At 47.7% G+C, this 19392-nt stretch overlaps 8 protein-coding genes across 8 annotated transcripts; 2 read left to right on the forward strand and 6 right to left on the reverse strand.

Annotated features, from left to right (window-relative positions):
* Window positions 1-233: 233 nt before the first annotated feature.
* On the reverse strand, window positions 234-983 carry GGS22DRAFT_198187 (uncharacterized protein; the record flags this gene model as incomplete). Its single annotated transcript, XM_047966104.1, has 1 exon — window positions 234-983. One exon carries the CDS (start codon window positions 981-983, stop codon window positions 234-236), a length of 750 nt encoding a protein of 249 aa, XP_047822285.1.
* A 764-nt stretch (window positions 984-1747) lies between these two features.
* GGS22DRAFT_185832 (uncharacterized protein) lies at window positions 1748-2467 on the reverse strand (the record flags this gene model as incomplete). The annotated part of the gene is made up of 1 exon (XM_047964376.1): window positions 1748-2467. The coding sequence occupies one exon, from the start codon at window positions 2465-2467 to the stop codon at window positions 1748-1750; it is 720 nt and encodes a 239-aa protein (XP_047822286.1).
* Window positions 2468-4343: 1876 nt separating this feature from the next.
* On the forward strand, window positions 4344-6598 carry GGS22DRAFT_185833 (putative MFS transporter; the record flags this gene model as incomplete). Its single annotated transcript, XM_047964377.1, has 8 exons — window positions 4344-4515; window positions 4583-4637; window positions 4793-4829; window positions 4887-4917; window positions 4980-5022; window positions 5342-5823; window positions 5898-5915; window positions 5982-6598. The coding sequence occupies 8 exons, from the start codon at window positions 4344-4346 to the stop codon at window positions 6596-6598; spliced, it is 1455 nt and encodes a 484-aa protein (XP_047822287.1).
* A 269-nt stretch (window positions 6599-6867) lies between these two features.
* On the reverse strand, window positions 6868-8325 carry GGS22DRAFT_185834 (Clavaminate synthase-like protein; the record flags this gene model as incomplete). Its single annotated transcript, XM_047964378.1, has 5 exons — window positions 6868-7241; window positions 7349-7664; window positions 7727-7762; window positions 7886-8037; window positions 8202-8325. The coding sequence occupies 5 exons, from the start codon at window positions 8323-8325 to the stop codon at window positions 6868-6870; spliced, it is 1002 nt and encodes a 333-aa protein (XP_047822288.1).
* Window positions 8326-8773: 448 nt separating this feature from the next.
* GGS22DRAFT_97489 (DUF21-domain-containing protein) lies at window positions 8774-11759 on the reverse strand. Its single transcript, XM_047968584.1, has 3 exons — window positions 10833-11759; window positions 10091-10760; window positions 8774-10039 (listed from the first exon to the last, which is right to left on the reverse strand). Exons 1-3 carry the CDS (start codon window positions 11278-11280, stop codon window positions 9076-9078), a joined length of 2082 nt encoding a protein of 693 aa, XP_047822289.1. The 5' UTR covers window positions 11281-11759; the 3' UTR covers window positions 8774-9075.
* A 390-nt stretch (window positions 11760-12149) lies between these two features.
* Window positions 12150-13379, reverse strand: GGS22DRAFT_185836 (3-carboxy-cis,cis-mucoante lactonizing enzyme; the record flags this gene model as incomplete). Its single annotated transcript, XM_047964379.1, has 3 exons — window positions 12150-12979; window positions 13042-13150; window positions 13233-13379. 3 exons carry the CDS (start codon window positions 13377-13379, stop codon window positions 12150-12152), a joined length of 1086 nt encoding a protein of 361 aa, XP_047822290.1.
* A 666-nt stretch (window positions 13380-14045) lies between these two features.
* On the forward strand, window positions 14046-16273 carry GGS22DRAFT_155914 (aromatic compound dioxygenase). Its single transcript, XM_047960288.1, has 2 exons — window positions 14046-15499; window positions 15603-16273. The coding sequence occupies exons 1-2, from the start codon at window positions 14774-14776 to the stop codon at window positions 15801-15803; spliced, it is 927 nt and encodes a 308-aa protein (XP_047822291.1). The 5' UTR covers window positions 14046-14773; the 3' UTR covers window positions 15804-16273.
* On the reverse strand, window positions 16274-18187 carry GGS22DRAFT_155916 (uncharacterized protein). The gene has a single exon (XM_047960289.1). It carries the CDS (start codon window positions 17936-17938, stop codon window positions 16814-16816), a length of 1125 nt encoding a protein of 374 aa, XP_047822292.1. The 5' UTR covers window positions 17939-18187; the 3' UTR covers window positions 16274-16813.
* Between the last annotated feature and the right edge of the window lie 1205 nt (window positions 18188-19392).

The following is a 19392-nucleotide window of genomic DNA, read 5'->3' on the forward strand; positions in this document are numbered from 1 at the left end:
ATAGCACTTTATCACTAATTCTCATTTTCCCAGTATATATGAACAAAGCTTTCATGTTTATGAGTGGTGCAAAGAGGTGTTCAGGGGTTGAGTCAGATTTGCAGGAAGGAACCATGGTAACCTAGTGAATCCCCCCCTCCCCCCTTTTTTTTGAGCAATTCAACTAAACATACCTACCTACGTACTAGGTACATTTCATGTTGTAGAAGACGAAGATCAGGATAGAGGTTAACTTAGTGTCGACTAACGATTTCGTCGCGAACTTCTTGTACATCCATCGTCTTTTCGTCGTGCACTTTGGTACTGTAACGACGACACTTTTTTGGCATGGCAATGACATGCATGTGCAAATGTCCAACACTATTATGGGGCCATAGGTGAAATCCGAAAGTGAAATGCTTGAATCTAAGTTTGTGTATGATATTTTCAAGCTTTTGTACTTGCTTCCTCGCTTGTTCGAGACCTTCTGGTGTTTCTCTCCCTCGGTTTTCGATGGCGTTGCGTTGGTGTTGCAGGACAGCTTCGCGGAACTGAGGTTGCGCCCAAGAAGAACGAAACAACTCTTTCATATCGTCGATAATGTGTGCGTCCTCGGATCTTAATGACACGGCGTTGAAATAATTCGCTTTAGTGATTATGAGAATGTGTACCATAGACATTCCGGCTCGACCTGGTTCATCGGGATACTGGCCCTCGGAGAAAGAGGATTTGTTCCCAATGATAAACAAATTGTCGTCTTCAGCCAATATGTTTAAATCTTTCTTATTTTTTGCATCTGTGAAAGCCGTCTCGGGTTTGATCCAATTGCGTATGTCTGTTTGATACTGATGGCCTTCTTTGTTGCTTAGGTGGGCGTGAGCGTCGACTCTGGCATTAGGCTTAAGAAGAAACTTTGTAAACATCTCGTGAATTAATTCTCGTTTGCCTTTAAAATCTGGAATTGTCAGAAGATTTTTCAGAAGATTTATCAGAAGATTTCCCATGATTATACACTGTAGATTACTAGAAAGGTGATTACCGAAGTGAATTCCACCGGGTCTACCATGCTACGCTCGATTCTATCTATATCATATTGTTCGTTGTGCGTCATATCCGTTATGAAAGAGAACAAACAAAGTAAAGAGACTAGCTTCCTCTGCTTGAGAGTACCCGGGTTCTCAATACGAGTTCCTACTGTATTGGTAAACGTAAACCGGGGCCTGGTCTTTGGGGAGACAAAGAAAGATACCTTGGCCGATGGGGCATGATGAGGGCCCCTTGGAATTGCAATTCCTCGACCATCTTCAACAGTTCTTGAGGAAGAGGTAGGTATGTAAAAAGGGAGTTGAGACGTAACAAGAAAAACTACGACCCAACGAGGTTATACACTTCGACTATCTAAGAAGTTGGTAAAACTACCTAAAATGATCTTATATTGATGAAGCTCAACTCGGTGCTGTCCACTACGTTTCTACTAGGTAGACAATTTACCAAGCTAAGTACTATCTAACCCTTTGTATTATTCCTTGATTCCTATTAACATAGATCGTTGTCTATTCAGATGGCACTAAGCCATATGCAGAACGGTTTGGCCGGTTGCGGATTCTAATTTGAACTATCGCCGTTTTCAGAGTCCTTTAGAAAAATCTCTTTGTTCAACTAGGTGCGGACCTCGGTAAAATAATAGTTAGGAATGTTGATTAAGTGATATATTAATGAAAATCAAAGAGATTGATTAAGCTCTACAGTGATTTATCTGACTAACCTACTAGTGGCTATGAATGTAGTCACGAACCTCAAGGGCGTCCTTGGTCTTATCGTCATGGACGAAAGTGCTATACTGGCGGCACCAAGGAGGCGTAGCGATGATGTGTAAGTGTAGGTGACCAATACTGTGATCAGGCCACAAGTGCAGACCGAAAGTGAAGTCATCTACAGTTAGAGTATGGATCATACTCTCTAGCTCCCTGTGGTGTACCATGGCTTTCAGATAAGTTTCCTTATTCTTATCGACCTTGTAAGCACCTTCGATGGCCTCCTCCTGGTGCTTCAGGATAGCTGTACGGAAGTCCTTTGAGGCCCAGTTGTTCTGGAAGCAGGAAATCATCTCGTCGATGATGACGACGCTATCAGGGTTTAGAGACACGCCATTGAATAAGTTCTTCTTGGGGATCCCCAGAATATGAATCATCGACATGCCGGCCCGTCCCTCGTTACCCGGGTACTGTACTTTGGCGAATGAAGAGTGGTTGCCAATGAGCATTGAGTCCCCATTAGCACCGTAGGCAAACACTTTGCCCTTGTATTCCGTGAACGGGGTGTTCTTCTTAATCCACTTGGGTTCGTCGAGGAAGACGTGGCCGTCAGTATTGTTAAGATATGCATCTACATCTACCTTAGCTGTAGGCTGGCTGTGGAAACGCTTGCACTGCTCTGCGATCTTTTCAGACTTGCCTGCGAAAAGACGGTTTACAACTTGGTTCTCCATGATTTAGTTATATTTTGTGTTTATTACTGTCGTTGTTGGTGGTACTACTACTGCTAGTCTCCCACCTCATCCATCCAGAACTCGATTCTATATACATGATATCATTCTTTCTTCTCTTCTGTGCCCAAATCCTGAGTGGATATATCGCTTTGTTTCTTTCAGGGCGAAAGTAATGATGATACTTGTGGAGACAAAGCGGATAGAGGCATCTCAACCCTTGAGCCCATAGTTCCTTGAAAGCTGCTTGAGACATCTTCAAACTAGGCATTCAAGACATAAGGCCTTTCCTATCCTTTAGAGTCTGGATAAAAGAAGCGCTTTAAGGTTGTTAAATACACAATGCATTATGTAGGTTATTTTCTTCGAAGAGGAGGAAAACCCCAGACCAGGCAACAATAGGTCAACTCTTGTACATTTTTCTCAACAAAGTAAACAAAAATACACAATAACTAAGTAGGAACCTTCTTAGGCTACATGACTTTTATTACCAAACTGTTAGACATGCAAGTTACCTGGAAAAAGGACACACGTTTTCCGTTTGTTCGACAAAAGCTATGATCCTAAGGGCTCAACTTGGTGTAAGGGAAGCCATCGTTCTTGAAAAACGACCAGTATCATTCGGATGGTTCCAATTACCTACATTACCATCCATAGTTCGGAAGTAATTACCTAGGTAGGTACCTACTCTTTTTATACCTACCGTACCTACCTTATTACCAAGTACGTTCATTAAGAAAACTTTATATATTAGCATTAGCTTGCGGTGCCTCCCTACGCCAAGACACTTTGATAGAAGTTTTTGTTTATCTCAGAAAACATGACTTTATATAGTATAGGGTACCTATCTAAATATACAAATCTCATAACCTACTTAGTAGGTAGATATATCAATCTTTCAGTGGAGGGATACCTTATTATCTTGCTAACAACTGTATTTTTATCCCCTAACCCTAACCCTAACCCTAACCCTGGCGCTAATTTCCCCGCATATGAATTGAACAGCATGTTGGAGATAAGTCTTAATTCAAGGAACCAACAACTTTTCTCCCAGTTTTCACATATCAAGGGCCATGCTATAGGCAAGGATAGCTCATCTACGGATAACTTAACGAATTGCTTGTTTGAAGATAAAATAGGAGTTCCGCGCGCCCCGGCAGCCCGGTTAGGTTTAGATGTTGAAGCTAAGCTTTTCCCCCAGAAAAAATTACCCCTGTCATCTCCACGCTAACAAAGGATGGGGACGGTATGATATCACTTATAGCAGGGATTGATTTGATTAGCTGTATTGGTATTGGTCGGTGCATCTCGGGGGCTTTAATCTCGAATGCTCAAATGACCTTCTATATGTCACCCCATGGGTTTCAACGAGAGCTATCGTTAAACAGGCAAAGCCGCGTAAGATGGCGCTCCATATGCTTCACTAAAGGCTAGAACTCGGCATGTCCATTACCATTTCGCGGAATGGTCGTCCCGACGAGATTAGAAGACAACGTAATCTATTCGCCAATGTAAGGGGTGCTACGGTACTACGGTACTCGACCGGCTCGCCTAGGTGCACTAGCTATGTACCTATTCACAAACAATGAAGTGAATATGATAAATGACTAAAAGTCATGTCCATTTTACATAATATTTCTTAAATATTTCTTATACAAAACCACCAGGTAGGCTCAATGTTTCTACTTACCTACCTAGGTAACTTTGTTTCTCCTTCTTGGCATATAAAGGGCGCGCCACCAGAACTCTCAACCACGCGACGGTAGCTCCAACGCCTCAACGGTTCTTAGGGTTGTTATTTATTGGCTTGGGACCCCAAATAGTTGTCCAACTTCGAATCCCGCCCCAAGTAAGCTAATCAAAAGCCACTCGTCGCAAAATGGATATTATCAAAGGGGACGACCTGAAGCCCACACAAGACAGACACGAGGATGCAGCCGCCAGCATCGACGAAAAGGCCGAAAATAATGTCCACCATATCGATCCGGCCATCGAGAAGAGAGTTATTAGGAAAATAGATCGAGCCGTGATTCCCCTGGTCATGGGACTTTGTGAGTCTTCTCTTTCGCTTACCTATATGTCGTGTAACTTCATTACTTACTTATCTCTGGCTATTAGATCTAGTCGCATTCCTAGACCGTTCGAACATTGGAAATGCCGAGACTGCCGGAATGTATGTGCCTTCAAATTCATCGAGTTCTTGTTGCTTTCTTTCAGCGCCAGGGCCTTTCATGGGCGTTCTGCGTTCTGTCAAAGACGAGTGGCGTCCACTAGAAACGCCCTGAGTCATAGCGCTGCTCTAAGCTGACAGCTATTCTCACCCCGCAGGAGCAAGGACCTTAAATTTGATGATGCTCACTATCAGGTTTGTTGAGAAACCCCATGCAATACCTTGTGTTATACTAATGTCTTGGCAATATAGTGGTTATTGACGATATTCTATATACCATATAGTGAGTTCTTACTTGATTTCGAATCTCACCCTATACGGCTCAATAAAATTAACTCTCTACAGTTGTATTTGAATGGGCTGCATTGATGTGGAAAGTTGTACCTCCGTAAGTTCTTTCTCCTTCCTAATGTTATCAAATGATTGAGTCTTCAACTAACAACCATTTATAGTCACAGTACGTAATACCTTACTAAGACCCTATTATTTAAAGGCTTAGACGTATATCTACGGCACAGCAAGCTATAATATTTTTTAAAGGGAAAGGAAGAAGATATATTCATTATTTTCAACTATTTCCTTGTACTTATCATTTTAGCACATTACTAACTGGTGCATCCTAGTCTGGGCATGCTGCTGTGTACTAGTATGGTAAGTAATCTCGTCTTGAACATACATAAACATATCAAAAACTCATAAATGCACAGGGGTCTAGCCTCGACTCTTCAGGCCGCGGCCTTCAACTGGCAAGGTCTGATGGTCTGCCGATTCTTCCTTGCCATGGCCGAAGCCGGTTACGGACCCGGTGTTCCGTACCTACTCTCTTTCTTCTACAAGCGACATGAACTAGGTTTCAGATGCGGTATCTTCCTCTCTGCCGCCCCTCTCGCGACAACATTCGCCGGGGCATTGGCATACGGGATCACATCAGGTCACCCAAGCATACCCAATTGGAGAGTACTATTTCTCGTGGAAGGGCTCCCTTCGATTGTATTGGCGGCTCTCGCCTATTTCCGCTTACCCGATTCTGCGGACACGGCGAGGTTCTTGGACGAAGATGAGAAACGAGTTGCTAAGCTACGTGCTATCCAACAGACCGGGAGTGAGGGGACAGAGCGCATAGGTCATATCAATTTCAAGGATGTTTTCATGTCGCTTCTGGATGTGAAGACTTGGATTCCGCCTCTGAGTAAGTGTGCCTACATTTTACCCCTTTCCCGTAACATTTTCGAGGCTACAATGACTAACCTGAATTATTTACAGTGTATTTCAGTTGCAATGGTTCGTGCTACCATCCCCAAACTTCTAATATAGGCACAACTCAACCTGAACTAACCACCAAAACAGTTTCCTTCAGTAGTCTCCCCGTCTTCCTCCCCACCATCCTACAAAACATGGGTTTCACCGCCATCAACGCCCAAGGTCTCAGCGCACCCCCCTACTTCCTCTCCTTCCTAGTCTGTATCGCATCGACCTGGGTCGCCGACAAGACCCGCCAGCGAGGCTACATGATCATCGCCCTGTCCCTCATGGCCGGCGTCGGCTATATCCTGCTCCTAACCTGCAAGAGCGTCGCCGTCCGCTACTTCGGCGTATTCCTCGCTGCCGCCGGCGTCTTCCCCGCTATCTCCAACATCCTGCCCTGGACGATAAACAACCAGGGCAGCGACTCGAAGCGCGGCGCTGGCATCGCGCTCCTGAATATCGTCGGTCAGTGCGGGCCGTTGCTGGGTACGCGTGTGTTCCCGTCGAAAGATGCGCCGTATTTCCATATGGGCATGGGGCTGTGCGCCGGCTTCATGTTCTTTAATGCGTTGTTGGCTTTGACGCTGCGCACGTATCTGGCCTGGGAAAACAAGAGGTTCGAGAAGGCCGATGAGGCGGCTAGACAGGCGGGTATTGATCCCGAGTCCAGTGCTACTGGGGTGGAGAATTCCGGGTATGGGTTTAGGAACTTTTTGTAGAGGGGCGGGAAGCCCATCATCTTGTGTTGGCTGTTTTGAAAATGTGCAGAGGTCTAAGTCTTGAAAAATACATTCCAGCGGCTATATGCGTCGGAGTAGGTGGAAGATCAGGTAGAGAATCATGATATCTGTTCTCCCTTGTCAATCGAAACCAGCTAATTGTACTCAAGCGGTTAATAGTTCTTAACGACAAACTTTATAGCTAAAAGAGCGTGGTGCTATTTGCTAACCAACACCTAAGACACTTTTCTACACCTACCCCCCACCCCCTACACAGCAACCACGGCCCTCGCATCCCCCACCCTTCCATAAGTCTCCCCATACCTCACAAGCATATGCTCCTCCGCCGTCAACACCCTCCCCCCTTCCCCGACCTCCACCGGCTCACTCCCATCAAAAGGGCGTAACTCCACATCCGTATTCCCATCGAAGAAGAACGGGACGGAGTACCGGTCGCGCCCGGAGCGGTTGACGACGCGGTGCACGGTGGATTTATACGCGTTCTTCGTCCACATCGCTAGCATGTCCCCAATGTTGACCACGTAGGCTTCCGGGTTGGGCGCTACGGCGATCCAGTGTTTGGTGTCCGGGTCTTGGACTTCGAGACCGCTGGCGGAGTCTTGCAGGAGGAGGGTTATTGCGCCTGGGGGGTTAGCTGGTTTTTTCTCCCTTTTTAAGGGGGAAAGAGGAAAAGGGGGAAAGGGGAACGGGGAGGACGAGGAGGTTAAATGAAAAGTGGGATGGAAATACCGAAATCCGTATGCGCCCCAGCGCCCAACTGCTTCTCGTCCGTCGAGTCCTGGGGCGGGTAGTGCAGCAGTCGAATCGCGCATACCGGGTCCCCCGAGATAAAAGGGACGAACACGTCGTTACCGTACGGTAAGCCCCGGGCTAGGATCTCCATGACCTTGCACGATAGCGCGAACACGGCGTCGTAATACGTTTCCGTGGGGGTTTTGAGTACTTCGTCTGGGAGTGAGGCAGGGAAGATGTTGGGGCCGATGAGGTAGGGGTGTGATTTTGAGCGCGGGTCTGAGGCTGGTATGTGTTGCCCGATGAAGAAGCCCTAGTGTAGTGTTGGTGATATGAATGTGGATACGTCTGGGAATAGAGTAGTAGGGGGCTCACCTCTTTAAGATCGGGTTTAGTGTCTGCTTGTAAGGCCTATTCAGTTGAAGACCATCAGGTTAGTGATGCTCAGTAATTTCTCATATACCATTCTCTCGGGCTTCAATAATTCGCTGACAACGAGAGGTAACAAAATCACTTTCACCCTTAGTCACTCACCTGAGAGCCTATCACTTCGTACCCCCTATTCTTCAAGACCGGCACTCGCATCAATTTCTTCTCTTCTAGCGGGAGGTTGAAGAAAGTCTCTGCAGCCTTAAACACGCTATCACGCAATTCCTTCGGCACTCCATGGTTGGTGATTTGGAAGACTGGGACGAATCGAATTAGCAAATTTCTTTTCTTAAGAACTGATAATAAGGACATTAATATATGAGAATTGATCGTGTTTGGAACTCATGACCGCGGACATGAGCACAAAATAAGGTACCTACGGATAAAAGCTAGGTAGCGATCTTAGAAATTTACCACTTACATCCACTCGTAGAACAAGCCTGCTTTACCTCCTCAACAACCCTCGCCGACGCCTCCGACGACGGGTCCTCGAGGTACGGCGATATATCGACCGTCGGTATAACGAACGCGTCTTCAGCAGCCATTCTGACGCTACGATTGTCTTTCCTCTCCCTCTTCAATATCTGATATATTCTTAAATACTCGAGTCCTTAACTTAAACACATAGGTCTAACCCGTCAAACCATACAGCTAAACCAGTAATTCTCACAACATTAGGTAGGCTTGGGATTCTACGATATTATTAACGATATCTCACAGAACACCTTTAAATACATACCCCACTCTTGAGGCTGGAGTGAGACGGGCATCGTCTGCGAGCATTATGCAAATGCTATCAGCGGGGAACCTTCACGGAAGACGGCGGCCACCGGTCGCCGTAAACCTCTTATCACGCTCATGTAGGCCTTACAATCACTATACATACCTACCACTGAAAGTGGAATTGATATGCGCGGTCAACATTCCTATATGCAAACCCAGAGTGGTGGACGACGAAGGTCAAGAGTGGGGTCATATAAAAAACAAGGGGTTGCATCATGTTCTGCTTCGTTTTCACGTAAGTCTACGACTTCTAGAATGTCTGAACCGACTGATTACTTGTCCCTATCATTACATTATCCGGACGCCGAAAACAATCGAGGTAATCTTACATAGGCTCGTGTCTGATAAACATACTCCTCAGGATCCCGTAGAATACCGCCATTTCAGGACCTAAGACTGTATAGTGTATGCCCGATAAGGGAATTGCCCGGTCATAGTATGCTGCATACTCGTTGTGTGACGTCGGTCAACTCTTGCTTATATCCTTGTTCCGCTGTTGCTGAATAGAACTCCTACTTGCTTCCATTTCTGTGTTTGCGGCGATTTTTCTTCTTGTGCTCCTTATGCGCCGAAGATGTGCCTTCATCTGATCCTGCAGTAACAGTCGTCTCCCCTTCATCTGAAACCTCTGATATACTACTGCTAGCCTCAAGTATCACCTTGGTGATACCACCTGATTCAACAATATTCTCGGTTATGCTGCCGCTGCGTACGTGACCTCTTCGACGCCCGACACCGTCTTGGAAGCTCTCGACGCTTGACGTGGATTCTTGCGTGGGCGAAGTCTCATCTTTAACAGTGGCGCTGAGCTTGGTTTGCGTGCCTCGGGTCACTTGCTCCGAAGTCTCCGCGTCAAAGCTCGTTACAATCTCGGGAGGGGTACTAGACTTGATAGTGGAGAGCGGTTCGGTGTAGTTCTGCTGAAGGGCTTGGATTCCGTCCTTGCCATCCTTGGCGTTGAGTCGAGATCCTAGGAGACTTGAGCGTTCATCTACGACAGCTATCAAATCATCGGAAATATCATCTGTTGCAATAGAACCCGGTTGTCGAGCGCCGGAGTTTGCTGCGGGCTTAATTTTGACTGCCGCAACCCGTGTGCTCTTGGGGTTAGATGCTGGGTTAGATGGGCCAAGATGCTTGAAGTGATCTCTCATTTCCTCAAAATTGGCCTTCACCGGTATAGTCGTGTGTACTAGTTGGCCGTCCTGGCCTGCCGAGCGTCTTCGCATTAGCAACGTCGTCATCCTTGGGCTAGAACTAAGAACAGAGGCCTCAGTTCTACTGCTGACAGAGCCAGTTCTCTTAACCTTAAGCGGGTGTCCGACTTCCTCTTCTATGTCGATGAGATTGGCATTCCTGCTCTCGAGGTCCTTAGCCATGAGCTCCTTTCTCATCGCCCTTGCTTTAGGGGCGGGGTGAGATCTACGAATAGCCTTATGAACATCGACATATACATCAGATTCATCAATGATTTCCCTATTACCGGTTAGTTGTAAGTGGGGGCTGAAGACTGGACAATGTACTTACTCTCCAATGAGCTCTTCAATCACATCCTCAAGCGTTACCACACCTAGAGCACCGTGATCTTCACCAGGCGATTCTGAGATGAGAACCATATGCGACTTGCCTTCTTGGAAAAAGTTGATGATATCCAGGCAGCTAGTTTCCGGCCGGGTCTCAGGTAGAGCAGCAAGGGCAAAGTCTTTGACTCGTTTACCATCCTCGGGATCGTAAGTAATGAGAATCTTGACTAAGAGCATACCCACGAAATTTGTTGGCTTGCCTGTCTGATGGATAGGAATACGGGAATAACCGGCGTCGAGAATCTGATCGATGGTCTTCTCATCCAGTACAGTATCCTCGGACATGGTATAGACATCCTCCATAGGGGTCATCACCTCCTCAACTGCCTTGCGTTTTAGATCAAGGACAGCACTGATGATTGTGACCTCATCTTGATTCAGTCGTTCATCAACTTCACCAAGTGACTTGTGTAATGTAACTAATGTTTTTAATCCACTCTTCTTGTATACAGTTCCGTGATCCTCTCCGAGTAACCAGTCGAGTAGTTTCGCAGTGGGCCATGCGAGCGGAGCGAGTAAATACATCATTATAAGGACGGGCTTAGACATATATCCGCCGATCTGAAGGCCATAACGAACGCATACGGACTGTGGCAATACTTCACCAAAGATGACTATAGCGAAGGACATATATTAGCATAGCTAGTAAACAAAGACGTAGGGACACAACGTATAGAATCTCTTACCAATAAGAACAGTACTTCCAACAACAGCAGCAACACCACCGCCAAAACACCTGTCTAAGACAACGGGAAGCGTTTCATTTACGATGACGTTAGACAGAAGTAATGTCACCAATACCCAATGTTTTCCCTTGCTAAGCAGATCATGAACGCGTTTCGCGTTTTTTCGTTGAGGTTCTTCGATGTCGAGAGCTATTACTTGGAGGTATATTTCGTCTTGGCCCATAAGAGCTATTGTTAATCCGGCGAAGGCGCCTCCTAGAAGTACAAGGATAATTGACACGCCGTAAAGCACGTAGAGGGCGCCATCCTCAGCTTCTTCGGGTGCATTGTCGAGGGATCGAGAATAAAGAGGTATCGGGGCAGCAGACACTAGGCCAAGAGACAGGAATAAAGCCCTTGACAAACTAAGCACAGCTGTACGGGCACGAAGGATGCCTTCGTTTCCCATGCTTCTTGGAATATTTTGGTGGAAAAAAATCGGTAAAGACAGGCCTTCAAAATTGAGTCGAAGGAATACGAGACGATCGATCGGTCGGGGATGTATTACAAGATTTTATATTGTAAGTGAAAAGATAAACTCCCTGTGTGATAGGCAATTGTTTCGGCGAAGCGCAGGCAGCTGTGCAGGACGCAGATCGAAGGACGCAGGTCACAGGTCACCTCGGCCGAGCCAAAACACGGTTGAAAATCTGGATGTCTCTAGAATATCTCTGGATAACGCTATCGACCAGATCTACTATCTAGGCTTGAGGGGTCAATGGATGAGGTATTTACGAATATGGTCAAAAGACCAATTCATCCATTGGAGATCTCGTAATTTGGATTAGCTTGATGGCGGTAAAGGTGGTGGTTGCAGGTACTGGGTATTGGCGCTGGCGGCGATGGCGGTGTTCGATTTTAAGCTACTAGGTACAATACGGAGTCGGGGTGAGACGAGGAAATTAGAAGAAAAGCGGATGCAGCATCGAATGGCTGATGACGAATGGTTTATCCAATTGATGACGGGACCCAGATAAGACTAAGACAAGCTCATGTGGGGAACAAAGATGAAAAAAGAAAATCCTAAGAATCCTACTGGGCGTCTGTGGCGGAAACGAGCCGAGGAAGGCAAGTGGGCTGGAGCTACCCTTGCAAGTTCTGCCAAGCTGTGGCTATGTAATCGAGATTTTTGCCGAACAGCCGGACTTTAGAAGTCTACTAGGTAGTTTAGGATTAGGTAATCAGGTATTCATTGATATAATCATCATCTATAGTCATTTCATGCTTCTATTTAACTTCTATGTAAAGTCGCATCCATGGATATATACCATATAAATATCAATCATACCATATGGCATTCATCCCAAACCCCGGTTCGGGAATCCTACACCTAGCGACGCGACCCAGGAACTCGTCTTTCCACCGATATATCTCGATCCACCCGTCCTGATCATCCGTGATCGCCAACCACTCCTCGCTCCAATCACACGGCGCGACGGCGTTGCTATGCCCACCACTCGTCGGCGTTGGGTTCAAGCAGATCTGCTGCTCGATCGACCCGCAATCGCGCAGCCGGAACGCCGCGATGTAGCCCTGCAGGTCGAAACTGTTGGCCCGACTCGTCGCAAAGAGGTAGCGTCCCGACTTCGTGAGCGCGCACACGTCGCTACGGTACATGGTGTCGTGTTTAGGGATCCCCGGCGGGATTAGCGGGTATGAGTGGTGCGTGTAGACAGGCATGTGCGTCGCCGGGTCGATGACGTACTCGCAGAGCCGGTTACCAGCTTCCATGAGTGCATATAGATAATTTCCCGTCGGATGCATCGCCACCCAGCGCGGGTGGTCCTTCGGATCCGGCGCATCCACACTTCCCACCAGTTCGACTTCACCTGACGAAGCTTTCTTATGCACCCATATCTTATTTGCTTTCAAGTCAGCCGAGTAAAGGTAAGTCTCGGTCGGATCGAATACCATGCCGTGGATACCGGTATTAGGTTGGTATGGGAAGTGCTGTATGTCTTTTTCGAGACCTCCGGTAGATGACACGGAGAACACGGATCCATGGCCGGCATGTGTGTAGAACGGATTGCAATAGACGGCGTAGGGAGGTTGTTTTGCGGCAAGTAGGAAGATGGCGCGGGTGTTGGTCGTGGCCAAGCTTGCTTGTGCTACGTGCCACGCATCAAGGATCAATTACCGGGCTGGCTAGACAGGTCCTTGCGAAACTTACGATCATGGTTCATCGGATGCGACGCTTCGTGGACGATCTCTGTCGGACTCTTGACGGCAAAACTGGACCATTTCTTCATGGCTGCGCCGTATATGTTTTTCTTGGCATGCTAGAGGAAAAGTATGGTGAGCATTGAAAGCATGGAAAGTTGGGCAGTTCCAATAGAATCTGGACTGGCTCATTCGACTCACATCAAAAGTCATCCATGAGATTGGTTCATCGTGGGGAATCTCAGTTCTCTTCACCAACTCCAACGTTAATTTCTCATCGTCGAAAGCTACAGTGAATATAGCTCCTGGTGGAGTCCATGTTCCTATCATCAAGTGATGAATTGGCATCCTTGCTTCTTTTCGCCAGATCAATTGAGAAGCAGTTTTGAAAAGCCGTGGCCTATTCATGCGACGAGAAGATAAACATGAAGAGTCGAGAAATCAATCTCCACCAATTCACTCGACAGCGATAGTCAATCTACTTTGTGCTCAATGGTCGATCATGGTTACAGTACAACTTTCTTCAACGCGGATGTCAACAGGGCCAGAATTGTTCCAATCGAAGCTAACTGGCCTGTCATTACATTACATTAACATCTCCGACGGTAGTAAGCGAAGCATATGAGATTCACTAAATTGTCCCCGCATCTACTTGGCCATATCTCGCCCCCCCTCCCACGGGTTATTGCACCATTGCTAGAGCCACGATGTGGGGAAGAATCGACGTTATCCTTCTAACAATCGGCACCGCTAGCGGGAAACGGTAAATGGCCACGGCACACGGCACAGGGTCAATTCACTGTCAGTTACCGAGTGAGCGGCTACCTGCTAGATCTTCGTTTTCATTTGCCACGCTACAGTGCCGGATAAACGCCTCATCGTCAGATTTTCCCCGCCATATTATACTATGTACGTTTCGGTTCCAAGGTCGATTGTATTACACGACAGAAAATAGTCTCACATTACTGGATCGTCGATATTCAATTGAGTCCAATTGAATCCGATTGAGCCGTTGAGACGATTCTCTTACATGATCTTACAAACACATAGGTAGTAGACATCAGCAAGTGCTAACTACCTAGTACATAGAATCCATCAGGGTCCAACTTCAAAAGTATAATGATCATGACCAAGGTTTCATCTGGTAAAAACCACCAATTACAGGAGTTTAAGAAGAAGCTATTTCCCTACCTACCTAGGTAGTAGGTACATAAATAGCATCCCTTGAACCCGAAACGACACGCGACCGCCGAGCTAGAAGCTCTAGAAGCCAACCACTAAGCTTGTTCCCTTCTTAAGGGCGATTTATCACCCGAGAGGCCAGGGAGTTTAATATCGCTGCCGTGAGAGCAATCCGATCCACCTACGTCCACATATAGGGGCCTTTTGATGACGGCGGGGTTTCTCGATCTTCAGGAACCAACCTATCATAGATGATCCATTGCTCATGCTGCTCATATTATGAAGGGATCGGTGGTAAAACTTAAATGAAGTCGGTGTTTCTATTTGATGTTTGTCTTTGTCCGTGTATTAAAGTTCCTCCTCAGCTGTCGAATATATCTAGCCGGTGCCCAGATGATAGTCTAGTGTAATATTCACACACACCTATCCTCTACTCATACATACACTCATCTTCCGTCGTCATTATTCTACCTAGAGTGTACACACATAACTTCACACTCACCTGAACATAATACCTTGAATTCATTAGCAGCTCATTTCTTCCTAATCTACCTAACAAAATGGCCACCGAGACAAACGGCGCATCCAGCGCTCCTAAACCCTCCAAATATGACCCTAACTTCACACAACACGTCATCGATACCATGGGCCCTAACACAACACCTCGGAACCGAGTTGTCTTAGGAGCTCTAATCCGCCATATCCACGATTTCGCGCGGGAAGTCGACCTCACAATTGACGAGTGGATGGCTGGAGTACGGTATATCAACGCAGTCGGACGAGTGTACTCAGAGTCAAACCAAACACGCAACGAAGCGCATCGTCTCACCGACATCCTCGGCCTCGAATCACTCGTCGACGAGATCGCGCACAAGATCATCTCCGACACCGACACCGACCCGACTTCCTCCGCAATCCTCGGTCCCTTCTGGAGCCCCGACGCGCCCTTCCGCGAGAACGGCGGAACCATCATCCAGAACCCCGCCAAAGACGGGCGCGTCGTCCTCATGCACGGCGTCATCTCCGACCTAATCACCGGCAAGCCGATCCCGGGCGCCGTCTTCGACATCTGGCAGGCTTCCGCGAACGGCAAGTACGATTTCCAGGACCCGGACAACCAGACCCCGAATAATCTACGCGGCAAATTCAGGGCGGACGAGAACGGGAAGTACTGGTTCTACTGCTACTACCCGACGGCGTACTCGCTGCCGAGAGACGGGCCCTCGTTCCAGCTGTTGACTATGATGGACCGACACCCGATGAGGCCCGCGCACATCCACATCATGGTAAGTTCTCACTCCCCACCCCAACTCACCCAACCCCCCTTCCAAAACCGCCACAAGATAAAAGCAATATGTACCTCGTTCAATCACTTACACAAAACCCCAGGTAACACACCCAGACTACAGAGGCTGCACCACGCAACTCTACCCCAAAGAAGACGAGTGGCTTTCCTCCGACACCGTGTTCGCCGTGAAAGACGACTTAGTCGTGGACTTCAAGCCGCTCGAGGGCGATAGCAAGGCGAAGCTCGAGTTAGATTACAATGTCATCTTGGCGCCGAAGGATTATAAGGGGAAGCCATTTTAAACGAGATTATCTTTCCGAGAATCGTAAACTTTGACCTAGGGTCGCGTAACTAGAAGTTTAGGATCGGGTTGGCGATCATACATAAGTATCGGAGTTTAAACGAAAAGAGGATGCGTGCGCATACATATCGTGGAAGTGGCGGTGCGGTAGCAAGTCGCGGAGCTCGGTTGGAGTTGTTGCAGCTCCTAGAGGAAAGGGGCAGACGCAGACACTCTTATTGGCGAGGGATGGGATGATAGGCGTTCTAATGTCTCAGCGCCGATTTCTGTATTTATACGAAGCTGCATGAAGCTGTCTTTGAGCTGCAGCGTACGAGGTAATGAATTAACAAACGCCCATTGCAGCGATCTGAACATATACCGAGCCCGGTTGCCAGAGTATCGTGAGAAAACTGGTGATGTTCAATTAGATACTAGGTAGTGAATTTCTATTAGGAGGTTTAAGGGCGGACGAAGAGAGATACTTGATCGATACTCATTAACGATACAATTACGACTACTACAAAGTACAATTCAAAAGCCACCCATCACCAACCCAACCCCTTCAACTCCGGGTCCAATCAATCGATCACCTCCCCACTAACCCGAGCTAGCCAGTAGTGTTACAGCCCACCAAACCCCAAACCGAAGTCCGATCTAGCGAGCTAGATCCCGAAGTTCCGCACCTCGTTCTCCGCGGTCTTCTTGTCGAGACAAAAAGCGAGGCCCTCACTAATCCCGACGCATCGGCTTCTCCCCTCGCAAGATTCTTCGTGGACCCATTTACCTTCGGGATCACAAGTTTGGACAGTGGTATTGCGCAACGCGCACCTTTGCCATCCTTGCTCGCAAGACGGGGCGAGGGGAGCAGGGAGTGGTGCTGTGAATTGAGATATAATCGGGTTGGCCTGCTCTGCGAAGTCCCAAGTGCAGTTAACCTTGGTGTTGTAGAGCTGCGTGCAGTTGGGGCACTACGTACAACGATGGGATCAGTACAAGATGGTTTGGAAATTCAAGGGGAATTGGGAGATCTTAACAACATACCGGACCGAAATCCTCCCACGTGTGCGAAGTCATACACACGTTAACACGGTCGCCATTACACTTCACCTCGCCCCCGAAGCAAGGGTTATCCTTAGAAACGCCCACATCGGGGACAGATCTCGACGCCAAAGAAGGGAGCTCAAATGAAGGCGAGGGTGGAGCCGGGGCTTTGTCTACGGTTGCGATCGCCGTCATCCTCGGCACCGTCGGGCTCGCCGCAGGCCTAGTAGGAGCCGCAGTTTCGGCCGCGTTTGTGATCGAGGGACGGGGAATGCACAGGGTCTGGCCGTTGCCGTCGTCGTCGCACCTAGCACAGCGTTGGATAGCATGCCACTGGCGATCGTTATCGCACATCTCGAGCCAATTGCCCGTGCATCTCAGAGTGCCCTCATGGCACACGGGACTCGGGGGTAGCGAAGGCAGGGTGTTCGGGACGCAGTCCACGACGCCGTCGGCGTCCTGACTGCAGTCGAAGCATTTCTGCAACTTCTCCCACCGGAACCCGTCGAGACAGACTTCCTGCCACTTGCCTGAGCAGCGGAACTCGTTAGGCTTGCAGGGAGTTGGCGTCGGCAGGTTCGCTTCGATGGGGATGCAGTTCACCACCCCGCCGGGCTCCTCGAAGCATTCACTACAGCGCTCGACTTCCCGCCACCCGGCGCTGTCGTCCCACATCTCCTCGCATGGTCCGTTGCACCGAAGGTCCCCCGTATGGTGCACTCCCGGCGGGAACGCCCCGAATTGCGTAAGAGTTGGTGTTGGGGTCGTTGCCTGCGTTAGAGGTAGGTCATCCTTCTTAGGGGGCAAGTCATTCATGTCTTCAGATAGCGAGGGGGCCGGAGTCGTGGCCGGGGCAGAACGTTTAAGCTCCACGTTCGAATCCAGACACACGGCGTCTTTCGTGTGCCTGTCATCGAAGCAGTGGTTTGGGGCTATGCATTGGACGTCGCCGACCCATTTTCCCTGCGTACTACACCGGTAGATAGTGTCTTCGTGGCATATCTTGGTACCCGGGGCGCAAGGTCTGAATTGGGGGTTGTGACCGTATAGGACGCCTCCTAGGACTGAGCCTGATAGGCTTGTTACAGCCAGGAGGAGGTGAAGACGTGTCATAATGGGGGCTTTAAAGCTTCTGTGAGTTGAGTTATGGGTATATTGGGTAAGTTAGAAACGATTGTGTAGTAAGGATACACTGAAGTATACGGGCAAAGCAAAGTAGAGCTGATTTGTTTCGGCTTGCTCTACCTTTCCAAAAGAATGATGGCCAAAATATTTGTTCTTGTGAGAGAGTTCATAACGAAATTAGGGTGCTTATTGAGATTATATATGGAAATAGATAAGAATATGACTTCCACGGTTAAGGTTACCATCATGTTCATAGCAGGAGTACTCCTTTCCTAACATACCTCGAGGTAGGTGCCCAGGTGCTTTACGTACCTGAATTTTACACTATGTCGCCGTCGCACCTCCCTCAACGCCACCAATTGTCAAAGCAGCTACGGGTCTGTTACCTCTAAGTTACCTACATATTGATCACATGCATATAACTAGTATATGTGTAGGTACGATAGAATACCTGTGTGTAACCACCCCTATCTTAGAAGTCGAATCCAAGCACTTGAGCTTAAGCCTCTCATTCTTAAGCCTCTACCTACATAGCAATTGATTCCTATCTTCTACATATAAAAGTACACGTAGGTAGGTAGAAAGGTTCCTATTGAATTTGTAACATCCGTGCCACATAACGGGAACCTGCCTTAGCGACATTTTTAGTTTACGTCCGTTATATACCTACCTATGACCTTCTCTCAATTACCTAGGCAATTACTAGGTCTTACAATATATCGTCACCTAGTAAGCAGAGTGTGGGCCTAATCTAGGTGTTTTATCGTTATATAAATTCTATTCGTGAGATAGTAAGGCCACCTGGCCAGACAAGAGAGCTTCGAGCACGGTGTCGAGGCAAATACTCAGAGGGCCTATCCTTAAGTACCGTCGAAGCTGACTTTCTCACGAACTTGCGTGTATTCAATGCACATGTGTGCCTTGACTCTAAGTATCGTTATTGGCAGGACCGTGTCTAGGTTAAATGGTGGCTCATGATAGTCTCTGTCGTTGTCTGCCAACCTTCAAGGAGGAACACCAATGTTTTATCCCCGCCCCCTCCTTTTCTATCGCTATCTGCGATAATGATATTTAATAGGTAGATAGTGAGGTCATACCTACAAATAATATCATAGCTTCCTGTGAATACCCGAAAAGGTTGCGACCCCATGTTTCGGTAACCAACCAAGTTTAAGCGTCTGTCCCAACCAGGAATTTTCCCCATGGGGAAACGATTCGGCTGTAACGAGCGACGATTGGTTATGCTTCAGTTATATCGTCTATTTCTTTCCATATCAATTCGGGGTGTGATTCGTACAGGAAATCTTTGACTTGTTTGCAAGGTGATGTAATGGTCGTGTATGTCTATTCGAAAGCACTTGGTTGTAGGTATAACAATAACTTATCTTTTCCTTGATTCTCTAAGTTGAACTTGGCAACGTTCTTGGATTACGGCCTTGTGA

This window comes from Annulohypoxylon maeteangense (genome assembly GCF_022496945.1).
Source record: "Annulohypoxylon maeteangense strain CBS 123835 unplaced genomic scaffold GGS22scaffold_3, whole genome shotgun sequence".
NCBI classification, from domain to species: Eukaryota; Fungi; Ascomycota; class Sordariomycetes; order Xylariales; family Hypoxylaceae; genus Annulohypoxylon; species Annulohypoxylon maeteangense.

Coding starts and splice junctions, on each gene's coding strand:
- GGS22DRAFT_97489 (XM_047968584.1), bottom strand. CDS start 11,280: ATGGGAAACGAAGGCATCCTTCGTGCCCGTACAGCTGTGCTTAGTTTG. Junction 10,761..10,832: donor TGGAAGTACTGTTCTTATTG/GTAAGAGATTCT, acceptor CCTTCGCTATAG/TCATCTTTGGTGAAGTATTG. Junction 10,040..10,090: donor ATTGAAGAGCTCATTGGAGA/GTAAGTACATTG, acceptor AACCGGTAATAG/GGAAATCATTGATGAATCTG.
- GGS22DRAFT_155914 (XM_047960288.1), top strand. CDS start 14,774: ATGGCCACCGAGACAAACGGCGCATCCAGCGCTCCTAAACCCTCCAAA. Junction 15,500..15,602: donor CCGCGCACATCCACATCATG/GTAAGTTCTCAC, acceptor ACAAAACCCCAG/GTAACACACCCAGACTACAG.
- GGS22DRAFT_155916 (XM_047960289.1), bottom strand. CDS start 17,938: ATGACACGTCTTCACCTCCTCCTGGCTGTAACAAGCCTATCAGGCTCA.